Source organism: Protopterus annectens, chromosome 9.part0 (genome assembly GCF_019279795.1).
Source record: "Protopterus annectens isolate FY-2018-M chromosome 9.part0, PAN1.0, whole genome shotgun sequence".
NCBI lineage: Eukaryota > Metazoa > Chordata > Ceratodontiformes > Protopteridae > Protopterus > Protopterus annectens.
In genome coordinates, this window is record NC_056743.1 from 17,509,924 (window position 1) to 17,533,228 (window position 23,305).

Genomic DNA, 23,305 nt, shown 5'->3' on the forward strand with positions numbered 1-23,305 from the left:
AGAAGTCCACCAGGTTGAATAGGCATGATCTGCCCTTGACGAAACCAAACTGGGTTGGGTCCAACATCTGGAAGTTTACTATACCTCTACTGATCATCTACATGATAATTCTTTCCATGGCTTTACATATAAGACTAGTGAAACTTATGGGTCTGTAGTTTCCAGGGTCTGTAGATGGTCCACCTTTGTGCAGAGGGATGACTGTTGCCTTTCTCCATTCATGAGGCACAAAGCCTGTTTGGAGGCTACAGTTAAACAGCAATTCCAGAGCCCTGACAGGTCATGTTTCATGCTATTTATAAGACATCCTGGGACACTGTCTGGGCCCACTGATGTAGTGTTCTTGGTCTTAGAGGGAGCATTAAGGACCTGTTCCCCAGTGACAGCCACCTTCTCAGCTTGTTGACTGCAACAGTTCTCAACTTTACCTGAATAACTGGAGTCATCTTTTTTTGTTACTTCAATCACGGTTTTACTATTTAATGGACTTTGCTGCACATGGGCATTTCCTTATCGATCGGGGACAAATCTGCTAAGTCTTACTAACTTTCTATGCTATGACAGTTAAACTACACTAGGTTTTGGTATGCCTGAATGCTCAGTTTAATAATGTCTGCAAACTGTTAATGTTTACAGTTTAATAACAGGTGCCATTACTTCTATCCACGAACTTGCAGCTCTCCCCCTTTTTTCTTGGACACTACAGACATTGTACACACTGCACATAAGAGGCTAGACCAGCTCAACTTAACAGCTACATATTCTTTACGAGAATATCGCAGGCTGGAGCACATTTGCTATGTTTAAGTTTAGTTTCTCTGCACACAAATCTTACTGCTGCTTACACTTTATAAAATTAACTCTGTACCTCTGTGCTTCTTTTGACTATTTATAATACAGTGTCTGTATATGTTCATTTACAGCAAACACCAAATATACTCTTGCTTGGACAATTATATGAATTCTACATTAAATAAGACAAAAGTTAATCTAGTCAGAAAGTTCAAGCAATGAAATGTATGTTAAAATTTTGTGGAACAGCTTAATGTTCATCCTCCTTACAAATTTAAACCAAGAGTGATACTTGAAGCATTTACTGATCAGGCTGAACTGGAGTGCTAAGTTAAACATCCAGTTCAAATGCACTGAAGCATCTCTAATGAAGCTTGCTTTAATGCTATAAAAAAGTTCTATACATTGCCAGAGGTGTAGGGAACAATTATTGAGCCTAGTGCCATCCATCCCCTGATCTGGCATTCCTTTCAACTTTAAATTGGGGAGAAAAAAATGCCAGTAATGCACTGAATATCACAATACCTGAGAAATGCCAGGTACCCAACATTACAGCTACACAGGTTAAAGTTGCATTGACCAAAGTCAAGAATACAGCTTCCATGGACTTGACAACATCCTGGGCTGTGTTCTACATTAATTGCAAAATGACCACACCTGAGTGCCCTGTTCAATCACAGCCTCATTCCAGGCTTTGTCCCTGCCGAATGGCGCACTGCTACAGTAATCCCACTCCACAAAGGGGGCGTGACTATGGACCCTGGGAACTACCACTCCATCAGACTGACAAGTCTGGTATGTAAGGCTATGGAGCACATCATCATGGACCTAATAAATAAGGACATAGAGAATCTCCAGACTCTAGACCCCACGCAGTTTGGACTTGTTAATGGTGGATCTTGTCTGCTCAACCTAGTAGACTTCTTTGAGTCTGTCACCAGAGCTGTGGATGAAGGCAAGGTAGTTTACACACCCTACCTCAATCTGGCCAAGGCCCACTAGCCATCAACCCCTATGTCACAAGGTGGGTTGCAAACTGGCTTACTGATAGAACCCACACTGTGAAAGTAGCAGACTCCAAGTCAGACTACCGAACAGTCATGAGTGGAGTCCCACAGGGATCAGTCTTGGGTCCTCTCCTGTTTGGCATCTACTTTTCTGAAGTCCAGTCCAAAACCAAGGGACTCTGACTGACCAAGTTTGCTGACGATTGCAAACTGGGAGCCATTACTAGCTCTCTAAATTATGGTGATATTCTATAGAAAGGCCTCATGGAGACCAATGACTGGTCTCAGAACAACGGTCTTCAGTTCAATGTCAAAAAATGCAGTCATTCCCTTTGGGAAGAACACAGTACCCATGAACTACCACATCAATGGTAGTCCACTGAACACCGAAGGTGTCAGAGATCTGGCAACAGAAGTGGATAGCAACCTCTCCTTTGATAATCACATTGCCACTGTGGTCAGAAAATCCTTCTATATAGCACATCTCATTTCAAAGGGTTTTGCGCATCCAAGAAGAAAGAGGTCATTGTCTCTCTCTCTACTTTTCCCTCATTAGACCAGTTATAGAGTACAATGCCCCATTCGGCATGTACCTCACTAGACACATGCAACAACTGGAAAGACCACAAAAATACCTCACCAAGAGGATCCCAGGCCTTAAACACTTGCCCTATGCGGAAAGGTAAAAAACCTCCAGCTTTTCTCGATGTATCACCTACTTGGAGGCGATTTCAGATTAACCTACAAGCTGTCAGACCCAGCACTGTTATATATGCTACATCTAAAGAAATCACAATCCCTCCATGCTACATACTCCAGAGACCTCAACCTCCTTACCACAATCAACAGAACTTGCTGGAGGGACAGGTTCCTAACCCAGACACTGCCTATGCTCTGGAATAGACTTCCCTTACATGTCAAGTAGAGCACCTCATTGGCCCTCTTCAAGAGAGATCTTGATGAGTGGATGGGAAATAGAAAATTCACTGTAGGGATCATCTCAGTGGCCCTGCTAGACAGAGGCACTGGGAAATAACGTTGGGCGGCATGTTGCCAGGGTATCCCTTTGGGCTAGGCTTGTAAAGGCTCCAGAGGTCATTATCCTAGTACACTCCTATGAACCTACAAGACCTGGAGCAATACAGCACTAATTCTGAAGGCCAATAACGCACTGAAGACTGACTGGATCTGCAAATCACTTTGCACCTAGGACAGCTGCCCCCTTGACCCAGCCTATTTATGTCTCTGCACTCTGAACAGTATAATCACTACCAAAAGTACCACTTCCAATCTTATGGCAGCATTTATATTCCTTGGCATATTTCTGCTGATGCAAAAAAAGAGTAAATCAAATTAACTACTCAGAAGTTCCCGCATTAATACAAGCTGGGAGCTGGAATCTGGTACCCGCTACTAATTAAACAGTTGTAGCTGGTAAAATGCTGGTTGTACTATCACAACCAAAGGTGAAAACTATCACTAGGAAAAGGGCAATGATTCTGGGAAGGAGAGAGATAAATCTAGATTAATAATGACTTGGATGCTGGCCAACTACGTGTGAATAGGTGCAATGTGTCAAACTCGTGCAAAACGATATATAAACTGCTGAACAAACAGGCTAGTAAGCAAAAAGATGGATGGAAAACTCAAATTTTACACCAAGTGTCATACTTTGTGAAGCAACTGAAAAGGATATGTAGTCAACCCCATCATTCAGTGGACAGTATTCTAACAATGATATCCAGTACAACTGGTAGCAATAAAAAATATGTGCAGCCTAGAGGTATATCATTAGGCATCGGGAGTAAAATGTGAAATTTACAATACTATCAAAACAGAAAATGTTAAATAAGCAAAATAGTATTTTATAAGAGCATACTGGAATAATTACTTACAGATATTAGGTTTCCAATAATACAGCTGTACAGCTTGATAATTTCCTCCTTATCCAGTCTCTCATCTGCCATATGCGTGTTGTAGATCAAGCGCAGCTGCATAATTGTTGCAATAAGCAGTTGATCTATATGCCCAGACATTACTTCTGCTTTATCCTCCTGTCTAAGAACCTCATCTATCTGAAAATAAAACATTTGAGTCAAGCACATATGACAATAATTCAGTTCCACAGCATACTTTTCCAAGGATAATGTTCTTGCACCCAAGATATTGCTACATGGACCCAAACACCTAATTTTTTGCATGCATTTTCAGGTCTGAGCAACCTGGAGAATACAAACCACCAAAAACTTTGAATATTACTCTTTCGAAATTCAACACATGGGGACTAAGTGAAGTCAAACATCTAGTTAAAGCCTGAACTTACAAAAAATTTGCAAACACAAGTAATGACATATGTCATTCATCAAAATGCAAAGAGTTAAATTCCACTCCCATAACTTTTCAGCACAGATGACCAACATTACTCAACCTGGTGGATCTTTTTTGAAAAGGTTACCAAAACAATGGATGATGACTAAAGGGTACACACTGCATACCTTAACCTGGTCAAAGCTTTTGACACGATTTCCCATTCAGACATAGTACAAAACTAAATAAACTGGGAATAACCTCCTACGTCACCTATTAGATCGCCGACTGGCTCACATATAGGACACAGACAAATTAAAATAGGGGAAGTTACCTCCACAAAGAGAACAGTCACCTTTGGAGTCCCCCAGGGTTCTGTGCTAGGACCTCTCTGGTATCTACTTTTCTGGAGAGAAAGCCAATACCAAAGGACTCTAGCTGATAAGTCTGCAAGCAACAAAGCTAGAAGCAGTCAGTGAATCCCCAAATGACTTTGCCATCCTGCAGAAAGGTTTGTCCTAAACAAATAACTGCTACCAAAATCATGGACAAAATAAACACCAAAAAATACATTACAATATCCTTTAGGAGATCATCTACTCCAGGAACTACCCCACTGTCAATACGACCCTAACAGCTGAACAAGTCTTTCAGGAATTGGGAACTTATGTAGACGGTTACCCAACTTTTTACCAATATGTGTCTATTGTTTTAAGAATGTTCTTCTATACTGCACAGCTTATAAACAAAGGCATTGTGTCTAGATCTATGGATGTCATTGCTCCCCTTTACTCAGCACTAATTAGGCCAATCATTGAATATAATGCTCCCTTTGGCATACATGTGTCCAGCAACAACTAGAATGCCCACAGAGATAACTTACTAAAAGGATAAAGGTTTAAACCACGTGTCCTACATGGACTGTCTCAAAGCAGTGTTAGTATACTGTGTCCTACAGCCTAAGAGGTGACCTGTGTCTGGCATACACGGCATTCTCTGACCCATTACAGTAGACATACTGCAAATCAAAAAGTCATATATCAACAGATATACTTGGTCTAGGAATCTAAACCTCCTCTGCAACATAACAGTTTGGAGAGACCTGTATATCTCGCACAGGATACTACTGCTGTGGAATAGACTCGCCATCCACATAAAACAGAGTTCATCTCTATCCATATTCAAGTGCAATTTAGTTCTGTGGATGGGAAACAAAATCTCCCCCAGTACTTTCCCCCGTACCACTAATGTTCAGAGGCAGCTCCTAAATGCTTTATCTCATGCACGAGTCCCCTCCAATTATCTATGGTATGATCCCGGTTATTCTCATCAGGGGTAATATATAATTATCGACCACAGGATGGATGTGTAAGGCCAGTCTATAACTAAAAGGGAGAGGTCATTTTGAGCACAAAAAGTGAAAATGGCTAGGCTTCAAATGGGCCATAACGGCAGCTAGCGTAGTACTTATCTATGAAATGAGAGTTGTGTACTACCCATAATGTTAGACCCATTTTTGTCATCTTCTGTCCATCTCAACTCATGGTTTTATCAGATCAGACGTTAGCAACTTTTAAGACTTTCTGATTCAGGTAGAAGTTTTCTTCCCTCTACCCATAACCTCTCGCGTCCTAGAATACCTGAGATCACATTTGCCTGCCTACATTTCAGATATATCTATATTTTCAAAAGGAAATGGAAAAGGAGAAGACCGAGTAAGGGGGCAGGATACAGTAGAAACTGCAGGAAAAAACAAGATTCCAGGCAGGTCCAATATAGTGAATCAAGAGCAATATATGGGACAATTTGGCAAGGTGAACAGAGGGATGGAAGGTTGAGATGGATCGAAGATGACAAAACAGATCTAGCTTTATGGCAAGTACATACATTTCTTATTAGATTTTGTCATTTCTGTCCACTTCAATTCAAGGGACAGAGTTCCCAGCTACTATGCTGCCAGGGAGGTCTCATGGAAGAATATTCCAGACGATGGTGGAGCCAAAGGACACACAGAACCCAGACTGTTGGCCGAGCTTAAACTGTGAAACAAATGTATGAACCCTAGACCAAGTAGCCCCAGCACAGATGTCATCTATGGGCAATCTGTCACAGAAGCCTGCAGACGTAGCAACAGACTAGTAAAAGTGTGGGGGGTGGGGTGTTAGGTTTGTGAAGGAGAGATAGCTCCTTGGCTTTGTGCATAAAAGTAATGCAAATTAGACAGCCACCCAGATAGTGTGACTTGAGAAACAACGCATCCTAATTTGGCCACGGAAAAGGATACAAATAACTGATCAGACTTCCAAAGAGTTTTGGTACAATGCAGAATCTCAACTAATGAACATCTAGCAAATATAAAGTAAAATTTCCCTTGAAATTTGGGAAAAAATATCATCAACTTACTGATCTCATTCAATGCAGCTTCCGAAGCCACCCTATGGGGAGAAAATTAGGATTAGTCAAACAGAATCCTTATCCTTAAAAATCAAAGGAGGGAATTTTTTAAACAAGGCTTGCAGCTCCAAAATCCTCCTACATGAAAACCTCCACCAAAAAGACAGCCTTCCATGACAGGAACTTTACAAGCACTGAAGCTGCCAGTTCAGGGGGTCTCTAGTCAGGACCTGAAGCAAGATCATGTCCAAAGAACAGACAAGGTCCCTTAATGGTGGTCTAAAAAGGAAGCTCCTTGTAAAAAGGCCTTTGAAAATTCAGACAAAAATAAAGATATTTTTTTTTTCCAATATGAAAGCAGTTGTACTTTTAACTTAGAAACATTCACATCCTTCTGAAACGATCCTGCCAAAAAATCCAGAATGGAAGGTAACCGAGCCGAAAAAGGATACAGACCTTTGGAGGAAACCCAATTTGAAAATCTCTTCCACTGGTTCTGGTGGCTGGTTTCTGAGAAGACAAAATATGAAGTACCATAAAAGAAAGCCTGGCATTTCTGGCCATTGTTGAAACTGCAGAAACCAAGTGTTCACCTTCAAGGCTTTAATGTCCAGCTGATGACTGGATGGGTGATACAGGTCGACTGGAAGGGGATCCAACACACACGAAATGTGTTTCAGATGAGGCCAAAGGAAGGGGTACTGGATCTGATGATGCTAAAAGTGAGCAATGATAACCACTCTCACCTTGCATGCATTGCTTTCTGAAGGATCCTTGCTATAAGGGAAAAAGGTGGGAGGGTGTAAAAATGACCGGCGGGCCAAGTGGGGGTCAGAGTGTCCCTTTGTGACAGTCTTTCCTGTGGAATCTAGGTAAAGTAGCTGCTGCAAAAAAGATCACAGCAAGGCTGGCCCCAGAGGCTGAAGCTCTAGGTAGCCACTGAATGCGTAAGTGATAACTCATTAGGAAGAAAAATGGACCTGCTCAATTTGTCCATTAAAACACTGCACTCCTCAAGATGTATACTGCCACTAGAAAACAATGGGAAGACACTGCCCACTGCCACACACTCCTGGTTTCTCAACATAATGGATACAATGGGTTCCCCCTCACTTGCTGATGTACCAGATAGCTACTACATTATCGCATAGAAATTGCACTCCTGGGAAGAGTCTCCTGAAAAGCCTGCAATTCAAGCAGGACTGACCTCACTCAAAGGCACTGATGTGAAGTTTGACTTTTGAGGATGTCCACATGGCTTGGACGACATCCCTTTGAAATGCCCCCACCCCAGAAAGGAAGCAACCATGGTCACTGTTGCACTGGAGAGTGAAACAAAATGAAACAGTGACCTAGGGCAATCGGTAGAAAAGTCAATCACCAGCAAATATGTCTGCATGTTGTTTTTCACCTGACTGGAAACTGTAGGAGTTAGTAAAGCATGGACCATTGGACTGAAAGGGACACCGCAAAACTCTCATGTGAAACTTGGCACAAGGGGCCACAGTTATTGAGGCAACCATAGACTCGAGTAAAAGGATTTGCCTTGCTGGGGGCTCCAAGTAGGAAAGGTTTTAACCAGGGAGTTTTGTGACTGGAGTAGTAGCATGTAGGTGGCAATATGAATTCCATCATCTGGACTGGGGTCAGGTGGCTTCTCTTCAAGTTGACAGTAACACCTAGCTGGAGATGTAGCTAGCGCAAGGAGGTGCTGGATCAAATAAGCAGATCCTTCACAGAAGTGGTGATGAATCAGTCAGAATGAAAACACCTAGAAGCCCTTGCAGCCTGAGATGTGCTGCAACCACTGCCATGCACTTGAAAATCTTGGGGGCTGTGGTAAGACCAAAGGGCAGTGCCCTGAAATGAAAATGACTGGCTCCCAGCCAAAAAGAGAGGAACCTCTCTGTATTTTGATGCAACAGTAGGCGTCCTGTAGGTCCAATGAGCATATCTAGTCTCCCAAAGGGTCCGGAGCAAAACCCTTGGACTTGTGGCAATCGGTAGAAAAGTCAATTGCCAGCAAATATGTCTGCATGTTGTTTTTCCACTGACTGGAAACTGTAGGAGTTAGTAAAGCATGGACCGTTGGACTGAAAGGGACACTGCAAAACTCTCATGTGAAACTTGGCACAAGGGGCCACAGTTATTGAGGCAACCATAGACTCGAGTAAAAGGATTTGCCTTGCTGGGGGCTCCAAGTAGGAAAGGTTTTAACCAGGGAGTTTTGTGACTGGAGTAGTAGCATGTAGGTGGCAATATGAATTCCATCATCTGGACTGGGGTCAGGTGGCTTCTCTTCAAGTTGACAGTAACACCTAGCTGGAGATGTAGCTAGCGCAAGGAGGTGCTGGATCAAATAAGCAGATCCTTCACAGAAGTGGTGATGAATCAGTCAGAATGAAAACACCTAGAAGCCCTTGCAGCCTGAGATGTGCTCCAGCCACTGCCATGCACTTGAAAATCTTAGGGGCTGTGGTAAGACCAAAGGGCAGTGCCCTGAAATTAAAATGACTGGCTCCCAGCCAAAAAGAGAGAAACCTCTCTGAATTTTGATGCAACAATAGGCGTCCTGTAGGTCCAATGAGCATATCTAGTCTCCTGAAGGGTCCGGAGCAAAACCCTTGGACTTGTGTTACCAAAACCTATTTCCTCCCTTTTGGTTCTGGGTAAAAAATCCCTTGAGCATGGAAAATTAGATCCCCACAGCAGACAGTGTTCTACTCTCTTACTCATTTCTGGTGAGAGTTTCACTGACATTGGGTCCATACAGGGTGGACCCACTGAATATGGCATTTTAAAAGGACATCTTGAAGCTCTCTACAAAAACTGCATACATGCAACCAAGTACAACAGCATATGGCACTGCCAGTGCCTGCAGCTTTCGTAGTGCCATCAGCTGCATTTGATAACAAACGCGCAGACACATTAGATATATAATTGAGTGTGGTTAGCTCAGAAACCGGAGACTGGATGGTGTGGTACCCGAGGGGGACTTTGACAGCTCTTTGGGCAAGTCTCTTTGGAATCATGTCAAACGTTACCAAGGCACAAATCTGCTTTCCAAACCTGTTCTAAGCCCTGAACTCCCTGTTAAGGTAAATGGACATTACAGCTCTCTTCATAGTTTCCTTTTTGTGGCTGTCTTAACCACAATGTAATCTGTGGTGGGACACTTGCAACAACAACAATGCCTTATTCCTAGGAGTAAAGTACAGTTGTGTACCTTTACCATAAATGTAGATGTTCGAGTGTATTCACTGTTGCAGTCATCACATTTGGGTTATCGGCCTGTAGGTATCCCTCAGCCGGCCTGCATACCAGAGTCTTCGGATTTCTGTGTCGGATGCTCTCTCTTCTTCCATGACATCAGGGGTATAAAACATGCAGCCGACGCCATTACATCAGTATTTTCTTGCCCCAGATATCAGGTGCCCCCACAATAGGGAACAATTATATGGTATGGTACGCCCCCATTAAAAAGCAAATACACCAGAAAAAATAAATATACCAAACAAGAAGGAAAGGTAAAGCCAAGAGAAGTCAGGGGGCTGGAGGGAGGGTAACCAGGACTGAAACAGTGAATACACTCGAACATCTAAATTTATGGTAAGTGTACACAGCTGTACTATGTTCTTCGTTTTTCACTGTTGCAGTCATCACATTTGGGTTGATTCCCAAAGCTAAGGAAGGGAGGATGAAGTTAAAGAGCATTAGGGCCAGCTAATAAGCCCTGCAAGACTGCAGTAGCAAATCCAGCTCTGGATTTAGAAAAGATAGGCATGCGGTAATGCTTGGTGAAGGTATGTACAGAGCTCCAGGTAGCAGCTTCTAGAACGTCCCTGGTAGGGCCTCCTCTGAGAAAAGCCGCAGAGGTAGATGCAGCCCTGGAGGAATGTGATCTTATCCCCTGTGGGGTAGGTTTTCCATGGTGCTTGTAGCAGAAATTAATGCAATGGGCTATCCATCTGGAAATGGCTTGCTTTGAAATGAACTTCCCCTCTGCCCCTGCAGCAAAGCCAACTAGCAGCTGTTCAGATTTTCTGAGAGGCTTAGTCCTGTCCAAATAAAATCTAAGTTGTCTGTGCACGTCCAGAGAGTGCAGTATTTGTTCCCCTTTGTTTTGTGGATTAGGGAAAAAAGTAGGCAAATGAATGGACTGATTTAGAGCACTAGACACCACCTTGGGCATAAAGGAAGGATTAGTCCTGAGGGAAACCCTGTCTGCATGCAAGATAATGAAGGGTGCCACTGCCATGAGGGCCTGTAATTCAGACACTCTTCTTGCTGAAGTGATGGCTAGAAGGAATGCTGTTTTCCAAGAAAGGAATTTCAACTCTGCTGTTGCAGCTGGCTCAAAGGGGGGGGGGGGGGGTCTTAATTTTTGGCCCCTCGAAGGAACTGTTTTAGCAAGGGGTGAGAAAAGAGGGTTGGCTCAGTATTATAATGTGCTGAAATGGCAGAGGCATGAATTTTAATTGTCGAGAAGGATAAGCCCTTGTGGAACATTTCTGTTAAGTACTGCAGAATACGATGCAGGCTGGGCACCGTTGTGCCCATCCCCTGAGATTGGCTCCAGGAACAGTATCTTTCCCACTTTTCAGCATAGGATATTCTAGTACTAGGCCTCCTTGCCTCCAGAAAGACATCCACCACCTGCTTACTGAGGGATGCTTGAGGAGAGATCAAGGAATTAGCCAGGCTGCAAGGTTCAAGGTCTGAAGTGGAGGGTGCAGAATCTGGCCCGCCTGCTGGGACAGCAGGCAAGGGGTCCGAGGCAGGTGCCATGGTTGCAGCAGTGTCATACTGCGCAAGAGGGGGTACCAGTGCTGGCGTGGCCAGTCTGGTGCAATCAGTATTGTCCTTGGCTTGTCCTGTTTGATCTTTAGTAGAACCTTCGAGAGGAGAGGCAGAGGGGGAAAGGCATAAACAGAGAGGCTTTCCCAGGTAAAGGACAGGGCATCCACTTTCCAAGCTAGACTGTGGGGAGTTCCTGTGCAGAATTTGTTCAATTGGTAGTCCTGAGGGAAGGCAAACAGGTCTACCTCTGGAAGCCCCCATTTGTTCAAGAGGTGGAATATTTTGGGTTCTAGTTTCCATTTGTGTGGGTCCATGAGATTTCTTCTTAAGTCGTCTGCCAGTGAATTTAATTTGCCTGGCAGTAAATGAGCTTTGCAGCTGTACTTGGTAGCCCAAGGCTGTGTTACACAGAGCCACGGCTAGTCTGCAGAGAGGGTACGAGTGGGTTCCCCCCTGCTTGTTTAAGTACCACATAACTGTGGTGTTGTCCCTCTTTACCAATAGCTGTCCTGGAAGAATACAGTCTTTGAAGGCTGTCAGAGCATTCTGTACAGCTAACATTTCTTTTTGGTTGATATGCAGGTGCATCTGTCTCCAGTTCCATTTGCCCTGAATGTATTGCCCTGCCATGTGAGTCCCCCATGCATAGTCTGATGAATCTGTTGTTAGGGTTTGGGTGGCAGGGGGTAGAGTGAAAGGGAGTCCCTTGTTGTGGTAGCAAGCCTCTGCCCACCAAAGGAACTCTGTCTTCATAATAAAAATCATTGTTTCCAGGTCCTGAGAATGTTGACACCATAGGCATTTTAGATACCATTGAAGTTTCCTCATATGCAGTCTTACATATGGAACTAGTAGAAAGCAAGAGGCCATGAACCCCAGGCCTTGCAGTATTTTCCTTGCAGATAGCTGGGGTTTTGTGGCCAATAGTTTGAAGTAGGTTGTCAAACTTGTTTCTCCGGAGTGAGGAATGCCATTTGGGAAGTTGTGTTCAAGCTTGCTCCCAGGAATACAATCTGTTGGCAGGGTACTAGGTGAGATTTCTTTTCGTTGATGGTGTACCCCAGTGAGGTTAGAAGTTTCTTTACGAATGCCAAGTGTTGTAATAGCCAATTCCTGGCTTTCTGCCTGAATCAGACAACCGTCCAAGTATGGGTAAATTTGAATATTTCTCTGCCTGCAAAATGCAATGGCTGGAGCTAGACACTTGGTGAATACCCTGGGCGCAGTAGATAAGCCAAAGGGAAGTGCAGAGAACTGATAGTGCATGCAGCCTGCCCTGAAGCGTAGGTATTTCCTGCAAGATTCCCTTATTGAGATGGGCAGGTAAGCTTCCTTTAAGTCTAGGGTTACCAGCCTGGCATCCTTGGCTAGCATAGGAAGAAGCTGTTGAAAAGTTAGCATTTTGAATTTTGGAACCACAAGAAAGGTGTTGAGAATAGATATGTCCAGGATAGGACACCAGGAATGTCTTTCCTGGGTACCAGAAAAAGTCTTGAATAAAAGCCTTGTCCCCTTTGTTCTGCTGGGACAGGTTGAATAGCCCTGATACTGAGAAGAGAGAGAACCTGCTGTTGGGCCTTCGCCTATTGATTTCGGGGTAGGTCTGGCCAACCATTTGGGGTTGGTAGTGTGTGGAAGTGGAATCTGTATCCTTGGGAAACTATGTTCAAAACCCATTTGTCCTGGGTAATGAGTTCTCATTTTTTTGCATGCAGGCTGAGCTTTCCTCCTAAGGGAGCAGGTAGATGAAGAGGGCTTGGAAGGTCTAAGGTCAAGTCATTATGTCCTGTTTCCATAGGAGGGTGGCTTACGACTACCTGCTTTGGAAGTGGGAGCCCCCCACTGCTTAGATCTGTGCGTAGTCTGAGACTGTAGCCTAGGTGGTCTTGCTGTTCCTTCCTGGGTTTGGACTGAGAAGGCCTGGAAGGGACTGGAAAAGACCATTTCTTTGAGGGCCAATGCCTACTGAATCTGGGAGGCTGTACTTGCAGGAAATCTTTAACAGTTTGCATAGATTTAGCTTTTTCCACCATCCTTTTGAGGAATACTTCTGCTTTGTTGCCAAAAAGGCAGTCTTGGTTTAAGGGAGCATCCAGTAATTTAGCTTTAACATGACCTGGCAAGATTTGTTCCTTAAGCCAAGCATGCCTTCCAAGTACAGACTCAGTGACAGAAACCCTGCAAGATGCTTCTAAAGCACTGAAACCACATTGCAAAGTATGTTTACCAAATTGTTCTGCAGAATGCATTAAATCTTGGAATTCTTTGTGCAAGCAGAGTCAGGAATCAACATAATTTTCTGTTTAAATAGTCCCACAATATGCTGCTGATACTTTAACATATGAAACTGGCAATTTAAAGCCCTAATGGCCAAGGTAGCATAAGTGTATACCTTCTTACCCGATCTAAGGCTCTAGAATCTCTATAAGAAGGGGTAGGATGTTTGTCGGCAGTAGCCTTAATTCCTTTTGGTCCTTGGGAAATGGTCTCTGGATCCGCAGAAGGATTCCTGAAGAGGAACTTGAGAGTCAGATACTCTGTAGTACCCGTCAGGTTTTCTGGAAGCTGGAGGAAGTGCCTGGGATAAGGCTAGATTCCAAGAAAACATCATCTACAATGTCCAGAACAGGAGGGATAGCTAAAGGCCTGTGTTGAGGCAGGAGTAAGAATTCCCTAAGTCTCTTTCTGGACTCAGAGTAATCCTGGCTTTCTAAGCGGAAATGCTCCCTAAGAGTATGCAAGGTTTCACTGAAAGAAAGATCTTCTGGAGGGGAAGCAGACGGAATGGAATCCTCTGCATCAGAATCCTCATAAGTAGATAAGGGCAAATCCTGGTAATCAGAAGGAGCAGAAATATCAGACTCCTGATCAGAAGAATCAGAAAGAAATTCAGTTCTAGGTCTCTTAGAGGGAGAAGGCTTGCTTCCCCTAATTAAGGTAATAAGCTCTTCAGCCATTCTAAGCATTTGTTTTTGAGGCATATGGGCCTGCGGTTTGGCCGCCGGTTTTCTAGGGGTAGTGCGAGTTTTTTGGCCTGGACGAAAACGATGGTGTCAGTTTAATATGAATGTCTGTAGTCCTGAATACACCCTCAGAAGACTGTGCCTGCACAGCGGCTCCGGACCCATTCAAGGTAGAGACATCCGCAGGTTCCACAGTCGAAGAAGCATCTCGCAGCATACAGGACCCTTAATGGGCCTTGGTCGAGGCCTGCAAATCTGAAGTAGCGGGTATCAGGGGCTGCAAAAGCGCCTCGCTGAGTACTGGCAGACTGGTGACTAGCTTAAAGGAAGCGTCATCGGCAGTTCTGGACCTATGCGGTCTGTCTCTGTCTTTATCCTTACGTTTTTTTCAGAAAATCGGTAGTCGGATAGGTTAACAAAGCCATTTTGGAGTACTGAGCTTGAGTACGAAAGTAATTGGGTGCAAAAATAGCCAGACGACGAATAGTTTGGGGGTTGAACAAGGCACAAAACCGACAGCGAGGGACGTCATGGTCTGGGCCTAAACAGGGGGTGCAGTAAGAATGAAAAGCTCAGATATTTGCTTTCCACTGGCAAGACAATTAAAGTACAGTTTTGTACCTACCATAAAGGTAGATGTCCAATAGGTATGCATCTGCAGTCATAACATATGGGTTGTCCTGCCTCAGGCAGCCCTTCGGTCAGCCGGATTCCAAAGTCTGGGTCTGGCCTCGGCTGATGTCGCACTTTCCCCGACGTCAGAGCGTCTGGGGTATAAAAGCATCAGCTGACGCCATTTTCCTCAGTTTTTCTTGCCCCAGATGCCAGGTGCCCTCTTGGAAGGCTAAATTTGGATAAATGCTGAAAAGTTCCAAACATTTGCAAATTATATACATGTATAAACAAACAAATGCACCATAATAGATTCCCCCAGCTAGCTAAAAGAGGGGTAAGTACCCTAGGAATACCACAGAGGGGAAGGAGGGAGGGTAATCCTGACTGCAGATGCATACCTATCGGACATCTACATTTATGGTAGGTACAAAACTGTACTATGTCCTTCAAGGATGCATCTGCAGTCATAACATATGGGTAGAATACCATAGCCAAACTGGGGGAGGAGGTACTAAGAAAAGGATGGTGTAGTTAAGATCCCCTGCAGGACTGCAGTTGCAAACCCTGCCCTGGATCTAGAGTATAAAGGTAGATTGTAATGCTTGGCAAATGTATGCACGGAGCTCCAAGTACCAGCTTCTAAAATGTCCTTGGTAGCCACCCCTCATAGGAAGGCTGTAGTGGTGGCCGTGGCCCTTGTGGAGTGAGGCCTGATATTTTCAGGAACTGTCTTTCCATGAAAAAAGTAGCAAAATCGAATGCAATTTCCTATCCATTTTGAAACTGTCTGTTTGGAAATTGCTCTTCCTTGCACCCCAGTTGCATATGCTACAAAAAGTTGGTCAGTTTTTCTGCTAGTCTTTGTTCTGTCCAAGTAGTAGCGTAGTTGTCTGTGTATATCCAGGGTGTGCAAAAGTTTTTCCCCTCTATTCTGTGGATTAGGGAAGAATGTAGTCAAGTGAATAGCTTGGTTCAAGGATACCCTAGATACCACCTTTGGCATAAAAGTAGGATTGGTTCTTAGTGACACCCTGTCCTGGTGGAAAATAAGAAAAGGCTGCACTGCAATTAATCCTTGTAATTCAGATACTCTTCTTGCTGAAGTGATTGCCAGAAGGAATGCAGTTTTCCAAGATAGAAACTGTAGATCCGCTGATGCTGCTGGTTCAAAAGGAGGTAGTGTCAGTTTCTCCAGCACAAAGTTGAGATCCCAGGCAGGTAGAGGGGGTCTTCTTGGAGGTTTAATATTTTTGATACCTCTCAGAAATTGTCTGAGGAGAGGGTGTGAGAAGATAGGTGGATTCACATTGTATTCTGCTGAAATTGCTGAAGCATGAGTCTTAATGGAAGAATAGGACAGGCCATTGTGGAACAATTCTGCTAAGTATTCTAGGATATGTGTTAGGTTTGCCACTGTGACATCTGTGCCTTCTGATGTGCTCCAAATGAGAAATCTCTTCCATTTAGCTGAGTATGTCTTCCTTGTGGAAGGCCTGCGAGCCTCCAGGATAATGTCCTTCACCCTCTGAGATAAAACAGTTTGATTGGGATTTAAGGAATTTTCCAGGCAGTTAGCTGCAATGTTTTCAAGTTGGGATGTAGGGTCTTGAAATTGTTCTGCGTCAGAAGAGGAGGCCATAGGGGGAGAGGCCATGATTTTGCCTGAGACATGCTTCTCAATAATGGATACCAGTGTTGTCTTGGCCAGTCCGGAGCTATTAGTATCACTTTTGGCTGTTCCTCCCTGATCTTCAGTAGAACCTTGTACATCAATGGGAGAGGTGGGAAGGCATATACTGTTAGGGCTTTCCAGCTGAAAGAGAGCCAGTCCACCCTCCAAGCTTGTGGGTGGTATGTCCATGAGCAGAATGTCTTCAGTTGATGATTGAGTGGGGAGGCGAACAAATCTATCTCCAGCATTCCCCATGTCTTTGCTATGAGTTAGAAGATGTCTGGGTGCAGCATCCATTTGTGTGCATCCATGGTAGTTCTGCTTAAGCTGTCCGCCAGTGCATTTTCTTTCTCTGGCACGAATTGGGCCTGTAGTTGGATATTGAGATTCAGGCATAGTTCCCACAGATTCATAGCCATCCGGCATAGAGGGTAAGAATGTGTGCCTCCCTGCTTGTTTATGTACCACATGACCGTGGTGTTGTCTGTCCTTATTAGCAGGTGTCCCTGTTGGAGGAAGGGTTTGAATGCCTCGATTGCATGCCTCACTGCCAGCATTTCCTTTTGGTTTATGTGCATGCTTAGCTGTCCTTGAGGCCATAGGCCTTGGATACATTTGCCCTCCATGTGTGCTCCCTATCCTTGGTCTGAGGCGTCCGTGGTGATGGTCTGCCTTGGTTTTGGTTTGTTGAAAGGCAACCCTCTGTTGGACTGGCAGGCCTGAGCCCACCACAGGAATTCCTTTTGAAGGCAAGGAATGATTGGTATCATGGTTTCTAAACTGTGACTGTGCTGAGACCATACACTCCGGAGGTACCATTGCAATTTCCTCATATGCAGCCTGGCATGCGGTATTAGAATTATGCAGGATGCCATGTAACCCAGGGCCTGCAGGATTTTCCTTGCAGTAAGCTGAGTTTGTCTTGGCAGAATCATGAAGTAATCTGGAAGTTGCTTTTGTTTTTCTTCTGTGAGAAAGGCCATTTGGGTGGTTGTGTCCAGATCTGCACCCAAAAAGGTTATCCTTTGGGATGGTACTAGTCTTGACTTTTGGATGTTGACTGTGTATCCCAAGGTCTGTAGCAGGTGTATGGCATAGGCCAAGTCCTTTATCAAACTTTCCTTGTTATCCGCTTGTATTAGGCAGTCGTCCAGGTATGGGTAAATTTGAATTCCCTGTAGTCTGCAATGTGCAATTACTGATGCCAGGCATTTCGTGAATAATCTGGGTGCAGTAGATAAGCCAAAGGGCAATGCTGAGAATTGATAATGCTCTGATCCTGCAAGAAATCTGAGGTGTCTTCTGCAGTTTGGTCGAATAGGGATGTGCAGGTATGCCTCCTTGAGATCTAGAGTCACCAGCCAAGACCCCTTGCCCAACATGGGAAGAAGTTGCTGTAGGGTCAGCATTTTGAATTTTGGCACAATGAGATAAGTGTTCAGTGTGGACAGGTCGAGAATAGGCCTCCATTGATTTTCCTTTCTTGGTACAAGGAATAGTCTGAAGTAAAATCCTTGGCCTTGTTCTGAACATGGTACCTTTTCTATAGCTTTCATCTGAAGTAAATTGCTGATTTGTTTTAAAGCCTCTGCCCTCTGATTTGGTGGAAGGTTTGGCATTCCACCTCTTTTTGGCAAAGTGTGGAAGTGGAACCTGTATCTTTTGTCTATTATTTGCAGTGTCCATGTATCCTTTGTGATATAATGCCAGTTTTTTGAGAATAAAGCCAGCTTTCCGCCCAAGGGTGCTTCCAGTTGATCCCTGGTAGGCAGAATCAGAGTTAAGTCATTGACCCTGTCCTGGTGTAGTAGTTGTTGTTGTTGCTGTTGCACTACTCCTCTGGTTGGCAGGCTGCCACTGACGGCCTCTGTAGGAGCCCTTCGATTGACCCCTGCCTCTAGGGCGCCTGTTCCTGCCTCTGTGGGCTCTGTCCGAGTCTGGAAAGGACCAATTCTTAGTAGGCCAGCTTCTGCTGAATCTCGGTGGTTGAACTTGCAGGAAATCTTTAACTGTTTGCACAGATTTTGCCTTTTCTTCAACCTTTTTTAAGATCTCCTGAGCAGAGGAGCCAAATAAATTTTGTTTCTCCATTGGAGCATCCAGGAGTTTAGCTTTGACATGGTCTGGCAAAGATTGCTCCTTCAGCCAGGCATGCCTACGAATAACTGCCCCAGTCATAGCTGATTTAAATGAAGCCTCCAGTGCATCATAGCCACATTTTAAGAAATGATTACTAACCTGTTGTGAGTTGTGTACCAAATCCTGAAGGGATTTACGGTCTAGGGGTTCAGGAGAAGAAAGTTTCTTATTCAGTTCATCTAACAAATACTCCTGGTACTGTATCATATGAAATTGACAGTTTAATGCCCTGACAGAAAGAGTTGCAGAAGTATACACCTTCTTTCCCCATCTCTCTAAAGCTCTACTCTCTGTCAGAGGGTAGAGGATTTTTGGCAGTAGCAGCCGCAACCCCTTCAGGGCCCTGAGAAATAGTTTCTGGGTGTGCAGAATGGGCTTTATACAAATGGAAATGAGAATTCGGGACCCTGTAGTATCTGTCAGATTTGGCAGGGGCCGGAGGGAGAGTATCAGGAGCTGTACTGACATCATTGTACACATCATCAATTACATTCAGAACAGGAGGTATAGCTAAGGGCCTATGCTGAGGCAAATGCAAAAAGTTCCTTAATCTTTTTCTAGAATCAGAGAAATCCTGACCTTGCCATTGAAAATGCTCTCTCATGGAGTGTAGAGTCTCATCAAAGGAAAACTCTTCAGGAGGGGAGGCCGAGGGGATAGATTCCTCTGCATCTGAATCCTCATAAGGCGAGTAAGCCCCTTCCTGGTTGTCTGACAACTCAGATCCATCCGTGGAATCATCTGAGGAGTGTGGATCAGAGGGGTCAGTCCTGGGCCTTTTGTCTGGAGGAGGTTGAGAGGCCCTGTCTGGGTGAGGTTGTGAACCCCTAATTAAGGAAATAAGGTCCTCAGCTAGGCTGAGGATCTGTGAACTAGAGGAAGGCCTCTGGGAGGTAGATTTGGCAGGCAAAGCTTTTGAAAGTTTGGCAGCTTTAGCCCTTGAAAAGGCCTTAATCGACATGGAAGTAGGGGGCCTAGCTGCCCCACGTGCAGGGGTAGAAATGTCCAAAGGTATGGTGTCGGACAATTCCTGAACACTAGCTTCGGTAGGTAGTTCTGAAGCCGACTCAGCCGGGACCTCTCGGGTCTCGGTGGTCGGAAGTATGGTTTCGGAAGAAGGAATCGCCGAGGACTCTGTTTCGGCCGAAACCGAGACATTCGCGGTAGGCCTAGCAGTGGTTTCAGCCGAAACCGCGGGCCGCGAGTGTCGGTCCTTTTCCTTGCGTTTTTTTGACCATATGCGAAGTCGGAGTCTCCGACGGCATTTTATAAGCAAAAGCGGCTCCAAAAAATTCCTCTGCAAACTCCGACCGACGTCCAAGAGTTCGTCGGTTGAAGGAGGCACAGGCTAAACAGGCCGATAAGTCGTGGTCTGGGCCTAAGCAAGGAGGGCAGTAAGAATGGAAATCCTTATGAGGTATTTGCTTCCCACAAGTTAAACAATTATTTACTTTGTCTGACATCGGCTGAGGCAAGAAAGAGTCCCCAACGGGGTACTTAGCTTTTTTCGAAGTCTTCGGTAACTGAAATCACTGGATCTGACTGACCGGCACTTGCGAACAGCTTCTGCTTCGGGCACCGCGCGGCAAGAAAGACTGAGGAAAATGGCGTCGGCTGATGCTTTTATACCCCAGACGCTCTGACGTCGGGGAAAGTGCGACATCAGCCGAGGCCAGACCCGGACTTTGGAATCCGTCCGACCGAAGGGCTGCCTGAGGCAGGACAACCCATATGTTATGACTGCAGATGCATCCTTGAAGGACATCAACTTTTCTGACATTCGATGGAGCAAGAAAAAGGATCCCCAACGGGGTACTTAATCTTTTTTGAAGACTTCGGGTCTGAAACTCGAATATGAAAATTTCAGGAGACGGTCGACCAGCACCTGAAAACTGCTTTTGTTCAGGCACCGGCACGGCAAGAAAGACTGATGTAATGACGTCGGCTGCATGTTTTATATCCCTGACTACCTGATGTCATGGAGGAAGAGACAGCATCTGATGCAGAAATCCGAAGACTCTGGTATTCAGGTCGGCTGAGGGCTACCTGCAGGCAGATAACCCAAATGTGATGACTGCAACAGTGAAACACGAAGAACATCCAGGATTTTATCTGGCTTACGCTGAATGGGATCCATCACTTCTGGTTCCTTCCCTGATTGCTGAGACCGCATCAATGATCTCATGTGCAGGAAGGGACAAACCAAGAATTAGATGGGACAGCTCCAAAAGCATTGAGGAATACTGTTGCCTCTTGGAAGGGTGCATTGTTGGACCACGCTCCTCACGGTCACATCAGCTCTAGGATGTCTCATAGGGAGACTACTTCCAATGGGAATCTTTAAGAATCCTCCCCTTCCTGGAGGGGAATCCAGATGTCTCCTTTTAAAAGCCCTTTTCCTATGCTCCTCCATAGCGGTGCGCTCCAGGGATGACTCAGAAGCAGAAAATTAACTTACTTGGTGAGTCTTCGAGACTTAAGGAAGTTGACTGTCCCTATAGACCATAAAGATGTTGGGTGAGAAGACAGAAATGCCTCCTGAGGATACTCATAGCAGTATGGAGAGAAAGGCACACACCAGATGACTGGGGAATAAGCATACTAGTGTCAGTTTTAAAGACCAAAGGAGACATTCACCACTGAGGATAGTACGGAGGTATCAAACTCCTGTCACACTGCATGAAAGTTCTGGAAAGGGTGACTGATAAAGGAATATGCAGTGAATTAGAAAGTAAGATGAGTAGTTTGGATTCAGATCAGGATGAAGCACAACTGACCAGACATTTGCAGTGAGACAGATACTTGAGAGGAAGCTGGAAAGGAAGAGGAGGAGAGTCCAAATAGGCATTCCTAGACTCTGAGAAAGTATGTCAAGGTCCAAAGAAAGCTGACTTGTGCAGTCCTGTGGTGGTCCGAAGTCCCAGAAATATAGGCAGAATTAGGCAAGCTATGTACAAGGGACCCAATGACTGAAGTATGAACAGTGTTCAGTTTTACAGTGGGAGTGGGGGTGCATCAAAGTTCAGCTTTGAGACCACTGCTGTTCATACTGGTGATGGACTACATTAGCCAGCAGCTCAGAGGGGACAGATCAAAGATGTTGTTTACAGATGACAGGACATTACACACACACTCAGCAAGAAAGTACAGTTGTGTACCTACCATAAATGTAGATGTTGGAGTGTATTCACTGTTGCAGTCACTACACTTGGGTTATCCTGCTAGCAAGCTAACCGCAGTCGGCCTGAATTCCAAAGTCCTGGTCTGGCGTCGGCTGCTGTTGCCTCATCCCTGACGTCAGTGCGTCAGGGGTATACAAGATGCAGCAGACACTATTTTCTTCAGTTTTTCTTGCCCCAAGATGTCAGGTGGCCCCAAAAGGGTAGGCTAAAAACATTGTTTATAAAAATCATGTACTAAAATAAACAATACCTTCATCTACAAACAAATACACCACATAGGTTGTATAGAATAGAGAAGTACAGATAAGTCGCAGCAAAGAAAAAGGGGGATGGTGGGTGGGTAACCTGGACTGCAACAGTGATTACACTCGAACATCTACATTTATGCTAGGTACACAACTGTACTATGTTCATCGTGTTTCACTGTGGCAGTCATTACACTTGGGTTGAATCCCAAAGCTGAGGTTGGGCGGCTGGGTCTAAATAGAATTAGGAGTGGCTATGAGGCCCTGCAGAACTGCAGTGGCAAAGCCTGCTCTGGATTTAGAGTAAAGCGGTAAGTGGTAGTGCTTGGTAAAAGTGTGCATTGAACTCCAAGTTGCAGCTTCCAAAATTTCCTTGGTTGGTATTCCTCTGAGAAAAGCCGCTGATGTGACTGCTGCCCTGGTTGAATGTGGCCTAATGCCCTTAGGCACTGACTTGCCATGTTGTGCATAGCAGAAACGAATGCAGTGTCCTATCCATTTTGAAATAGTCTGTTTTGAGATAGCCTTTCCTCGTGATCCTGCAGCATATGCCACTAAAAGTTGCTCAGTCTTTCTGAAAGCTTTAGTTTTGTCCAAGTAGAAGCGCAGCTGTCTGTGTATGCCCAAAGAATGCAGTAGTCTCTCCCCTTTATTCTGGGGATTTAGATAAAAAGTAGGCAAATGAATGGTTTGATTAAGAGCCACATTGGATACCACCTTTGGCATAAATGTTGGGTTTGTCCTTAGAGAAACCCTGTCCGGATGGAAAATGATAAAAGGTTCCACTGCCATTAATACCGGTAACTCTGAGATTCTTCTTGCTGAAGTTACCGCTAGGAGTAGTGCTGTTTTCCATGATAATAATTTAATCTTGGCTGTATTGGCTTGGCTCAAAAGGAGGCAGTGTGAGCTTTTCCAAGAGAAAATTGAGGTCCCGCGTAGGTATCGGTGCGCTCCTTGGGGGTCTTATGTTTTTGGTCCCTCTGAGGTACTGCCTTAACAGTGGATTAGAAAAAATAGGTGGTTTCGTATTGTAATGAGCTGAAATGGCAGAGGCGTGGATCTTAATTGATGAGAAGGATAGGCCTTTATCCAGCATCTCAGTCAGGTATTGTAAAATCTGAGGAATATTTGGAACAAGCAGGTCAATTCCTTGTGCCTGATTCCAAGCACAGAATCTCTTCCATTT

The 23,305-nt window shown here is 44.7% G+C and overlaps 1 protein-coding gene across 1 annotated transcript in view; it reads right to left on the bottom strand.

Moving 5' to 3' along the window:
• CKAP5 (cytoskeleton associated protein 5) overlaps positions 1–23,305 on the bottom strand; it is a 4,315,141-nt gene that overhangs the window by 739,279 nt on the left and 3,552,557 nt on the right. The window contains exon 34 of the mRNA XM_044084803.1: positions 3,695–3,874. Within this exon, the coding sequence (XP_043940738.1) occupies positions 3,695–3,874 (180 nt within the window). The remainder of the gene's footprint in view (positions 1–3,694; positions 3,875–23,305) is intronic.